Below are 12489 nucleotides of genomic sequence, written 5' to 3'. Positions count from 1 at the left end.
GCTTCTCGTTTGAAAAATAAACTCAGTGAAGAATTCAGGAAAGACATTTGTTTTATTCACCAAGAGGCACTGTGTGCTGAAACAGTAGAGCTAGGTGGCATAATGAAAGATGTCGTTAAGTGTGTGAATTTTGTGCGGCGTCACGGTATGAATCACCGCCAATTCAAAGGATTCCTGAAAGATATCGAAGCGGAGTATGGGGATATACCTTACCACAGTACAGTTCGTTGGCTGAGTCGGGGAAAAGTTCTTGATGTTTTCTTTGCCATTCGTGAGGAAATATCCCTTTTTCTCTTTTCTCGAAATGAAAGGGGAAGAAATGTGTTGTCTGAAAGATATAAAATGGATATCAGACCTGGCGTTCCTAGCTGATATAACTATGCATCTGAATAATTTAAATGTCACTGCAGGGCAAAGGGCAGCTAATCGTTGACATGCACGACCAGATCAAAGCGTTCATGGAAAAGTTACGTTTATTTGAGAGGCAGATGAGTAATGGACATTTAACGTTCTTCAGTCGTCTTGCTTCTTTAGAAATACCTGAAGGTACTACTTTCGGCGATTACCTAGCAAAGTTAAAGCAGCTCATCGCGTCGTTTGAAACACGATTCCGAGACCTCACTAGTTTGGAAATGGAACTTAAGGTGTTCAGCACTCCTTTTATAGTTTCCCCCGATGACTTGTCACCGTCACTTCAATTGGAGATAATTGATTTGCAAAATTCAACTTTGTTGAAAGAGAGGTACTACAACACATTGGATTTGTCACGATGGTATCATTCATTACAGCAAAAAACATTTCCCAAGCTTCACAACAATGCCGCTCAGATCATGTGCATGTTTGGATCTACGTATTGTTGTGAGCAGCTTTTCTCAGTAATGAAAAGAGTAAAATGTAAGGAACGATCGTTTCTTCAGGATGCAACAATGAAGGCCATCCTCCGCATTAACTCTGCGAACACTTTGACGCCTGATATTTCCGATCTTGTAATGAAAAGAAAATGTCAAGCTACAGAGACCCAATAAAGTTAGTATGTAATTTCTTGTAAAACAGTTGTTTCATATTTATTTCCTGAACATCGTATTTCCTGATGTAGCATGTCACCACATCTCAGCAGCTAAGAGTATGGGGTTGTCGATCTTGTAAGACGCAGCTGGCACATAAAAACGCTTGCCTTGCCGCCTGCCTCAGCCAGCCGTGCCACGTGCCGGCCCACTTGACTGGTTACAGCGAGCGACACGGCTCCCTGGAGCAGGGAGCGCTCCGCAGCTCACAACGGAGCCGACGAGCTGGAACAGCCTGACAAAGGCTTCAGCACAAATTAGATGAACTCAAAACATTCCCAAAACAATGCGGAAAAACATTTAACTCAAGTCAGACCCACGCTTCTTTGAGGAATCTCTGTGCAACTGGGGTGAGGTGTACGTCCCAGAGGTTGCCCACCAATTATTCTTTCCACCTCTTAACAATATCTCATTACTGACTTGATAGTCTGAGTGACTTTTCAGATATGGTGTACGATTTTCAAATTTTCACAGGTTTTTTTATGTAATAATCCTATTCATTATGAAAATTGTCCCTTGCAAGTCCTCGTTCTATGTTAAAATTACTTTCTCCCCTCCTTTTCCTTTTGAATGCACTTGGTGACTTTTGACCCAACTTTTCTCTATTGACCTTTCATACAGATTTATTAACTTTCTTATAATTTGTGAATTTTTTTGTCTACAAAATGGGGCACGCCAAATACGTCATTGCTTTTTCACCTTTCTTCGCGCATTTGCAAGCAATGGAATACAACGTAACATACGATGCATCATATGTATTCCTGACCTTTTCTTTTTTTCCATAAACTTTTTCATATTATTAAAGTCTGGGCGTATGACATTTAATTAAGATGTGTAGATTCTTCGATACATATAACTAATAATTTGAAGATGTAACTACTATATTTGTATGTAGAACTCAACATAAAATAATAATTAACTACTAGTTCAGAGCAAAATTTGGAAACGATAGCTCTGTAGAAGTTATTGTCACTTAAATTTAGAAACTGCACATGTTGCTTCCAAAAATTTTCATCAAGCAGAGAAAAGTAAGAACAGTAATGAAACCTCAGGAACTGGAAGGTAGTTTGCCTTGCATTAAGCCAGGGAAAATAGCTGCGAAAATCTTATACTCACTGATAACTGAATTGGTTTGTGCAAGGACAGTAATACGTTTCCCAAGCCTCATTGTTCCTCCCATTTGTCCAGTATTGTGTTCTGGCATATCAATCACAACAGGATGTGGAGTCTCTGGATCGATTTCGGTGGAATTAGCTTCCTGAAGTTGGAGATTGTGCCTAAGAGATGGTGAACAAATGTACATATCTTTTAGTATTATAACCATATGAGAGATGAATCTGCAGTTACACGAATTAATCAGGACATCCAGCACAGACGAGTTACTCGTCAGTGACAAGAACTGTATTCTGATAACCATTTAGACATAAAGAAGTAAAATACAATTTTACAAATGATTCATTTAATATTTCACAAGAATAGGCTGGTTATGATTCTAAAATAATCACTGCAATTTTGCTAAATCTAAACTTAGGAAGATAATAGTAATATGTAAGTGAAGCTGGAATTCGAATATTATGGAACAGCAACTGGCCAATTTAAAATACATTTTAATAAAGAATATGTATAAAGGTAGCAGAATCTCACAATTTGCACACACTATTTTCTAAATTTCATTTTTGCTCTGTTTAACTTAAAATTTATAAAGCAAGTAATAATGATGATGACGAAATAATAATAATAATAATAATAATAATAATAATCACGTAACCACTTAAAAATTTCTACATAAGCTGTTCTACACGCAATGTGGAGTAGCATTTACAGAGGCTGGCCAGCTACCAGTCACCATTTAAAACCCCATAACCAAATATATTTATCATTTAATATTTATCATTTGTAGAAGGTTCTTGAAACTTGTTATTTTTGTTATGACTGCATATTCTGGAATGTTTTGTGTTTGTATAAGGATGATCAAAAAGGTTCCGTCTGAAGGCCAAACAGTCTAGAATCAGTACGCCAATCAGGCAAAATTGCCAGAAGCATTGATGCAATCAACCCACCGACGTACCAAGTTGAAGATAACATCTGGTAAAACAATTGTGTCCTGCTGCATGAAGAAATCCAAAACTGCCTGTTGCATATCTTCATCCAACAGGAACTGACGACACTTCAGGCCTTTTTTAATAAACCGAAGGTACGATAACTGCGTAGGGCTGGGGTTCAAATGTTTCCAACTTGATTTGGTGTAACTTCTGCATTACGACATTTGCAGCATGGGAACATCTCTTATCACAAAGCAGCAGCACCCCTTGTCACACCATTCCACAATGATGGTTTTCGACAAACAAGCTGCCCCATAGACATTCTTTATTATCTGATGGATAAAAAAGATGTCTATCCTTTGCCACACATTGGTGACATCCTTGACTGCTTGAAAGGCGCAAGATTTTTCTCTGCTATGGACATGCAGACAAGCTAGCAAATCAAGGGTGACAAGACTAACGGTAGAAAAGATTGCCTTCGTAGCACCTGATGGCCTGTTAAGAGTTCAAAGTCAAGCCATTTGGACTATGAAATGTCCCAATCACATTCAATTGTATGAAGAGGTCAGGGCTGTCAAAATTTATTAATGTAAGAACTATCTTGATTGTCAAACTCTAATGTAAGGAGATGCACAACACGTGTGGCATACAATTGGTGGAAAGTAGAGCAAACGAAACTGTCAACAAACAGAGATGAAACTGGTGCATCTTAGCCATGGTCACAGCCAGGCTGATAACATATCTGTATGCAATTCCAGTAAATGCAGCCACATGGTGGAAAAGGTTGCAAGGCTGCCATGTTTGAGAATCATTCTCAGTGGACGTTTCCAGAAATTACAAATACCTTTGGTAGCATTAGGAGAAAATAACACTGCTAGAGAAACTCATTCAGAAGCCTCTGAAAAATCAGTGTATAGGCAATTAGTGCAATGGACCAAGTTACTCGCACTTGGAGTCCGTACCATGAAGCAATGATTACCAGGAAGCAACTAGTACAAAATGTAAGTCTTTGCAACTAATTACTATAGAGTGACATTTCAATGCTGATGCAGTAAGAACTATGAGAACTCTGTACATAGCTGAGGGAGGACAATTGTTTCCAATAGGCACCTAGCCAGTGATCTCGACTTTTCTGCCTGTTGAAGAACAAGCTCCACAGTGTGCGTCTAGTAGCAGCAATGAGTAATAGTTGATATTCTTGTGTGTCAAAATATTGGAAGGTACAAAGACTGACTCACACTTGTCACCTATCGTGTACAATTGTGTGTGTCGCAAAAACTAATAGCATTTTCTGTATTTCAGAACACACAGAGGAACAAGTGCCTGCACTTATCTCCTAGTGTAAATAGTAAATCTAACTGCGTGAGTTGCAACAACAGATAATTATTCTTTTCTGTGTATCAGAATAAAGACAGAAACAAGCACTATCTTACACTTGCCTCCTACTGTAGTTAGAGTATCTGATAGTGTATTGTCAGAAAAAGTTGCAAGCAGAGCACTTATCTGTTATATCCTAGCCAGTAATGCCCCCCGAGCCCGCTGCCAAAAGGTTGGCAGCATCAAAGTCCGGACGCTGTCCGCATAAGCAGCGCCAGCAAGTCTGCGCGCGCCACCGCTGGCTTCTGGTTTCTTAAGCGCTGGAGTCGCGAGCGCTAGGACAGTTCTGTATTCGCCGCTCAGTTGTATACTCGCCACCGAATTGTGTACTTGCTAGTCAGTTGTGTGTTCATCGCAGCAGAGTAGTTGTTTGTCGTCAGCCGACGCTGACCTAGCCGCTCCGACTCGAACTAGACAGATTTCTGTAGACACCGAGTTCACTACTGTTTCTGTATCTTCGTTAATAAAGATAAGTACCGACTTTTATTAATCAGAGTGTTTGGGTTTTTCATCTTTCTGTTCACTGTTCCAGCGGACCGGTCGGCCCGCTATTAAAAGTGTGGCGGTGACTTCGTAAGCCGTTTCTACAGCGAATAGTTTGTCACTACGAACACCGCCACAAAACTGGTGACGAGGACTTCCGAACTCGTGTGCAGGGCTGGTTCAACTTGTTTCTGGTTATACTAATTATAGCGATAAAATTTTGGAGGCTGGTTTCATTTGTGTTCACTATGTCTGCCGACTTACAACAGTTGATCTTGTTACAGAGTCAGCAAAATCAAAGTCTGGTGGAAGCAATCGCCAAACAAGCGGCTAATCCTCCAACACAAAAGGAACAAGCACAGGCAGCACCACCTTTCCGTGCTTTTGATGCATCACGAGAAGAATGGCGAGAATATTTCGCGCAGTTGCAGGCGCACATGACAGTCTACAAAATCACAGGTACTGAGCGGCAGCTTTATTTAATTTCTACTGCAGGTGTGGAAGTCTATCGACTACTTTGTAAGTTGTTCCCGGAATCCCAGCCAGAAGCTTTAGACTATGACGTTGTTGTTAACAAGCTTGCTGAGTATTTCGAGTCGCGAGTTCATGTGGCAGCAGCCAGATTCAAGTTCTTCAGATTGAAGAAACTGCCACATCAATCTAATAAACAGTGGTTAACAGATTTACGGGGCCTCACCCGTCAGTGCCGATTTAATTGTGTGCGTGGAGCTTCCTACAGTGATGTCATGTTACGAGACGCTATTACTCAAAACATTGCAGATTCTCGTATTCGTGCTGCTATCTTAAAGTTGCCTGACCCGTCATTAGAGACTGTGATGAACATCATTGAAGCCCAAGATACTTTTGACTATGCTGAGTGTGAGTTAGATCAGCCATGTATTTCTCAAATTGCCTGTGCTAAGCAAGTTATGTCATGCCCGCGGCCCCACCGGTAGAGTCAGACTGTAAACACTAGCCGGCCGCATCATGTTAAACACATTCGTCAGCCGCGTGTGCAAAATGATACGAGTTAAGTCTTGCCCTAAGTGTGTTCTTGCTCATCCTCGTGAACGTTGCCCGTTGAGAAACGCGGTTTGTCACTTTTGTCAAAGGAAAGGACACATCCAGACTGTTTGTTTGCGTAAACGCAAGAACAATTCTAGTGCTTCCCAGCCCATGGATATTCATGTTCTTCAAAGCCAGCCCGCCCAGAAGGTCGCGTTTAAAGACTCTTCCACGGTTCGTGTGGGTAATAAACTTGTTCGCAATAGGCCACCCACCCAGCCCTCTGCTATGCGACCCAAGCGTAATTCAAACACTGTAAAAAGTAATGTACAGACTGCAAGTGAAGCGGGAGTTGTTGTTCCACCCGCCCAACCCACGAGTTGTCGTAAGCAGCGAACACGCGCTAAACGCGCTGATTTTGTGTCTTCCGCCTCCACTGCACCGATCCAGAGACGGTGTAATAAACTATTTGTGAAGCTACGCATCCAGGATAAGACCTTCAATTTTCAATTAGACACTGGTGCATCTGTGACTCTCATAAATAGTGCTACGTATGCGGCTATCGGCCGCCCTAAACTTTCAGCGGCAAAACATTCTTTGGCTACTTATAGTGGAGAACAAATTCCTGTGTTAGGTGTATGTAGCGTGCCAGCCACATTCCGTGGCAATACAAAAACAGTTTCATTCACAGTGCTCCGCGCTACAGACAGTGTAAACATTTTCGGATTAGACTGTTTTGACTTGTTTGGCCTGTCTATACAAGACAATGTGTTGCATATTAATTCTGTTGTTGTTCCTCAAGACAGCATAACCGATTTGTGTAAACGATACAGTGACATATTTAAAGACGAACTAGGTTGTGCTGCGAACTTTGCCGCTCATATTACGTTAAAAGATAATGCTCAGCCTCGATTTTGTCGTGCTCGTCCAGTGCCTCACGCCCTCCGGGCACCTGTAGAAGATGAACTTCGTCGTTGGCAAAACAACGGTGTTATTCAACCCGTTTCAGCGAGCCAGTGGGCTTCTCCCTTAGTTATTATAAAGAAACCGTCTGGCAAGTTACGTTTGTGTGCTGATTTTAAGTCGACAGTTAATCCTCAGACTGTCATTGATTCTTTTCCTTTGCCTAGACCGGACGAGCTGATGGATAAGTTAGGGGAAGCTCGTTTTTTTTCCAAAATTGATCTCCGTGAAGCATATTTGCAATTGCCCCTCGACGAGCAATCACAACAGTATTTTGTCATAAACACGTCGTTGGGGTTGTTCCGTTTTCTGCATTTGCCTTTTGGTTGTGCGTCAGCTCCAGCTGTTTTTCAGCGTTTTTTGTCACAACTTCTGGCTAATGTGCCATCGTGTTGCAACTATTTAGACGATATTGTTGTGTCCGGTCGGACGCCTGCTGAACATTTCCGTAATTTGGAGTGTTTGTTTAAAGTGTTGTCTCGGGCAGGCCTACGTTGCAACATCGATAAATGTTCATTTTTCCTTACGGAGATGGAGTATCTGGGACATGTTATTAATGCTCAAGGCATTCATCCCTCCCAGTCACATTTAGCAGCTATTCGTGATTTGCCCGCCCCTCGCAATCTGCATGAATTGCAAGCAGTTCTTGGCAAATTGACATATTATATTAGGTTTATACCTAATGCATCACAGATTGCTGCACCGTTGCATCGTCTCCGCCGTAAGAATGTTCCGTTTGTGTGGTCAGCTGATTGCCAATCAGCCTTTCAGCAGCTTAAAGAGCCTTTATTGAATGATCGTTGTCTGGTCCATTACGACCCTAACAAGCCTCTGGTGTTAGCTTGTGATGCCTCTTCTTTCGGCCTCGGTGCTGTGTTGTCTCACCGAGTCGGTAACACCGAACGTCCTATTGCGTTCGCATCTAAATTGCTAAACAAAGCTCAGTGTAATCATAGCCAATTGGACAAGGAAGCGTTGGCTATTGTGTTCGGTGTCACAAAATTCCATCACTACCTCTATGGTAGACCATTCTATTTAGTAACAGATCACAAGCCCCTGACGTCACTGTTTCATCCGTCTATACCAGTTCCTCAGCAGACAGCTCAGAGACTACAACGTTGGGCTCTTTTGTTATCACAATACCAGTATGAGATACTGTATCGCCCTACAGCTCAGCATGCAAACGCTGACGCGCTTTCTAGATTGCCGATTGCTGCGGATGATGTCTTCGATTCCTCTGACGACTCTTGCCATCAGATTGACGCCGATGAGCATCAATCCCTCCGGGATTTTCCGACTGATTATCGTCAGGTGGCACGTGAGACAGCTACGGATCCTCATCTGAGTTTACTATTACGTTTTGTTCAACGTGGTTGGCCGTCCAAGGCAAAGGACATATCGGATCCTGTGGTTCGTCGCTATTATCCGCAACGTCATCTGTTGTCTGTTTCGCACGGAGTTTTGCTGTTACGCACCGAGAATGACCAGCTTCGTGTAGTGGTTCCCCAAGTGCTCCAATCCAAGGTCCTCGACTTGTTGCATCAAGGTCATTGGGGAATGGTCCGCACCAAGCAGCTTGCCCGCCGTCATTGTACATGGATCGGCATTGATAAGCAGATTACGCAGATGTCTACAGATTGTTCGACGTGTGCCGAACACCAAGCTGCTCCGCCTCAACGCTCTTTTGAGTGGGCACGCCCTGCTGGTCCCTGGCAGCGAGTACATATTGATTTCGCTGGTCCATATTGGAATTCTCGTTGGCTCATCGTGATAGATGCATTTAGTAATTTTCCGTTTGTTGTGCCCATGCAGTCTACAACGTCTGCACAAACTATACAGGCGTTGACTTCAATTTTTTGTATTGAGGGTCTTCCAGAAGTTTTAGTGTCTGACAATGGTCCACAATTTACCTCTGCTGAATTTGAAAGTTTTTGTTCTGCCAATGGCATTCGCCATGTTCTTACTCCACCGTTCCACCCTCAATCGAATGGTGCAGCGGAACGTTTTGTACGCACATTCAAGGATCATATGGACCGCCTTCGTGCTACGCACTCTCGTCAGCAGGCCCTCATCACGTTCCTGTCGTACCGGACCACGCCACGCGACGGCCCTTCGCCTGCGGAGCTTCTCCACGGCCGTCGTCATCGCACCCTACTACCGTTGTTGCACCCCCCGGATCGACCCGCCGCTTCTGAGCATCGCACGCGTTTTCAGCGCAACAACGCCGTTTTTTTCAGAGTTTATCACGGTCGCCGTCGTCGGGAACGTGGTACCGTGATAAGTGTCCAGGGTCGCGGTTTTTAAGCTGTTCAAGGTGCTACTGGGGTGCACAGGAGGCATGAGAACCAGTTGCGCCGCGCTGGCCGCCCGGATTCTGCCGCTCGTTCTTTGTCCACAGATTTGGTCCGCGGCGGGTTCCAGCCGCGCCTTCCGACTTCACTGCCGCCCCCAGGGCAGCAGCAGCAACCGTCGCCGCTACCACGCCGACAGCCCGTCCCGTTGATGCCTCCTGCGCAGCTTCATCCGGGAGCGCCCCAGGTGGTCGCTCCGGCGCCTGCGGTCCCTCTTCAGCCGCCACCGCCTTCGGAGCTGATGGACGTCGACCCCTCAGCCGGGCCGCCTTCCCAAGCAGTGGCTGTGCAGCCTGTCCTGCAGCCGCTTTCCTTGGGCACTCCCAAGGAGTCTGACACCGCAGCGCCTTGTCCGGCGCCCACTCAGCAGACGTCGACGCAGCGTCAGGAGACGCTGCCTCTCTTTGTGGGTCCCGACGCCCCGTCGCGTCCAGTACCAGAAGCTGCGCCCGTGGTCACAGGCGTGCACCCTGACCTCGGTTTTCAGTCGGTGTTTCCCGAGGCCCCGCGCAGCCAATGCTGGGGTGCGGACCGGGGACTGCCACCGACAACAGTCTCCGCCCTGGTCTCGTCCGCTACGCCTGCGGCCAGACTCCTCCCCCGCCGTCGACGCTCGCCACGTCATTATTCAACGACGGTGCGGCGATTTGGGGGGGAGGAGTGTTATATCCTAGCCAGTAATGCCACCCGAGCCCGCTGCCAAAAGGTTGGCAGCATCAAAGTCCGGACGCCGTCCGCATAAGCAGCGCCAGTGAGACAGGAAATCGCCGCAAGTCTGCGCGCGCCACCGCTGGCTTCTGGTTTCTTAAGCGCTGGAGTCGCGAGCGCTAGGACAGTTCTGTATTCGCCGCTCAGTTGTATACTCGCCACCGAATTGTGTACTTGCTAGTCAGTTGTGTGTTCATCGCAGCAGAGTTGTTGTTTGTCGTCAGCCGACGCTGACCTAGCCGCTCCGACTCGAACTAGACAGATTTCTGTAGACACGGAGTTCACTACTGTGTTTCTGTATCTTCGTTAATAAAGATAAGTACCGACTTTTATTAATCAGAGTGTTTGGGTTTTTCATCTTTCTGTTCACTGTTCGAGCGGACCGGTCGGCCCGCTATTAAAAGTGTGGCGGTGGCTTCGTAAGCCGTTTCTACAGCGAATAGTTTGTCGCTACGTACACCGCCACAAAATTATCTACGATAGCAAAACGTAGACTTCAGGAGCCGGGAGTTGCTGGAAAGAACTAACATATAGTGTTACAGTGTAATTGTTGATGCGGAAAAATTCACATCCACTGTAAGACACACCTCGAAATTGGAAAACAGACTGTTGTTACGCTGAATCTTTCAATTGTTTACACCTTTATTCACTTCCGACAAAGCCAACAGTTTCTCCTCTCCGTTCCTAAATCACCTGTGCTAAGACTTCAGCCTGCATTGTTGCCAATGTTCTGATTGTGCCATGCAGGCCACACCTTCACCCAAAGCTGGTGATAGAATCTGAGCTGGGATGTGACACTGATTCAACACCTTAAATGATAGAAGCGCGTTTGCAGACGTTTGAAGAACATTTAAGTTGCCTGACAACCTTTTTTAAGTGTGTTCAAAGTGCAGGCTTCTGCCTCAATCCAAAAAATGCCTCTTTGTCAACCAAAAAATAAAAACCTTTGGGCACCAAGTTAATGGTGATGGAATACACCCTGATAAAAAGAAAATAAGGGCATCACACACACACACACTCTGACTCCTCAGCATATCTGTGATATGAGAAGTCTTCTCAGAGTGTACTTGTACCACTGGCTATTCATAAAGGACTTCTATATCACGGCATGTCCCTTCCAATAACTACTGCAGGGATTCATTCGAGGAAGATCTTTCCTTGCCTTTAAAGATGTGTATCACCAACTTCAGCCATGCTGTATGACAAGAATGATGAAAAAGAACTTCACATGAAGGCTAGCAGTTATGGGATATGCACTATTGTAGTACAGATTCAGGATGGTCCCAGAAAGGTGACAGCTTCTGCCTTCAGAATACTCTCCAACGCCAAGATGAACTGTTCTACAATCGAGAAAGAGTGCCTTGCAGTTGTCCAAGGCCACCAACAAGTCTTGGCTGTATTCATTTGGCATACAGTTCATCATTATGATGGATTACAATTCTCTAGGCTAGCTCTCTAGCATCAAGGATCGGTCAGATCAACTTGGAAGAAGGGCACTGAGACTTAAGGAATACAAAATCGCGATAGTATACAAAAGCGCATGTCACTGCAAGAAGTCAACTGCCTTTCGAGGAATGCTTTGTTGGAACACAGCAGCACGGATGAAATCTCATCGCTGCATTTAATGACACTGCTGCTTAACAGAGGGAAGATCGAGCACTGCTGCAAAACCATAGAAGCCTTGAAGAAGGGAGGAAGAAAGAAGCAAAGGAGAAACAACACAGAACATGAGAAATTATGATTCAGAGGGGCAGAAATGGTTGCTCACCATCCTAGCTCATCTATGGCCAGCTATCCTGAAATATATCCATGGTGCTCCCACATCTGATTACTTGGGATTGGTGAAGGCTCTAGAAAGAATCAGAAGCAAGTATCACTGGCCACGTGAGCCACTGTAAGGAATGCCAGTGACAGAAGTGCCACGATTGCCTCCAGTACATTTGATATCAATTTCACCTGAAGCAATGCCATTCCAGCAGACTGGAACTGACTGCTTGGAAAAGTTTCCAAAATTGGCAAATCAGAATCTAGGACAATAATCTGTGCTGACTACTCCTGCTACACTGTCACCAAATCTGTGTAAACTGCTTAAGCTATGGAAATGGCAATGTTTCATTGTCATTTCGAAGCAAGGAGCACCTTGTGTGATGATCTAATTGTAAAAAAGTTTTCCAGTTGACACTAGCATCAGCAGTAATCTTTGTTGACATCTCACAGGATGTTAACTGCTTACCACCCACATCTGAACGGACTTTCACATAGTCCCTGGATGCCCAGGAGAAAAACAGAGTGCTATAATGCCGAGCGGCAAGTGAAATACAGACAGACTTGATATGGATTTTTACACCCGTGCAAAAATTAGAAGTATCATGAAAGTTACTGAAACAACTACAGCAAGCCGTATTGTATCCTTGCTGTTCATGTCAGTTGCAGACGACCCACAGTGCCCAAGACGCTGACCTTGTGTATTTGAATTGTGCGCGTGTGCGTGTTCGT

General features: G+C 44.7%; 1 protein-coding gene across 1 annotated transcript in view; it reads right to left on the bottom strand.

Annotated features, from left to right (window-relative positions):
- Positions 1–12489, bottom strand: part of LOC124594812 (CTP synthase) — an 85585-nt gene that overhangs the window by 19907 nt on the left and 53189 nt on the right. The window contains exon 10 of the mRNA XM_047133253.1: positions 2181–2341. Within this exon, the coding sequence (XP_046989209.1) occupies positions 2181–2341 (161 nt within the window). The remainder of the gene's footprint in view (positions 1–2180; positions 2342–12489) is intronic.

This window comes from Schistocerca americana, chromosome 2, assembly GCF_021461395.2.
Source record: "Schistocerca americana isolate TAMUIC-IGC-003095 chromosome 2, iqSchAmer2.1, whole genome shotgun sequence".
Classification (NCBI taxonomy): domain Eukaryota; kingdom Metazoa; phylum Arthropoda; class Insecta; order Orthoptera; family Acrididae; genus Schistocerca; species Schistocerca americana.
The sequence above is the reverse complement of the archived record's forward strand: the minus strand, read 5'-3'. Positions and strand labels throughout refer to the sequence as shown.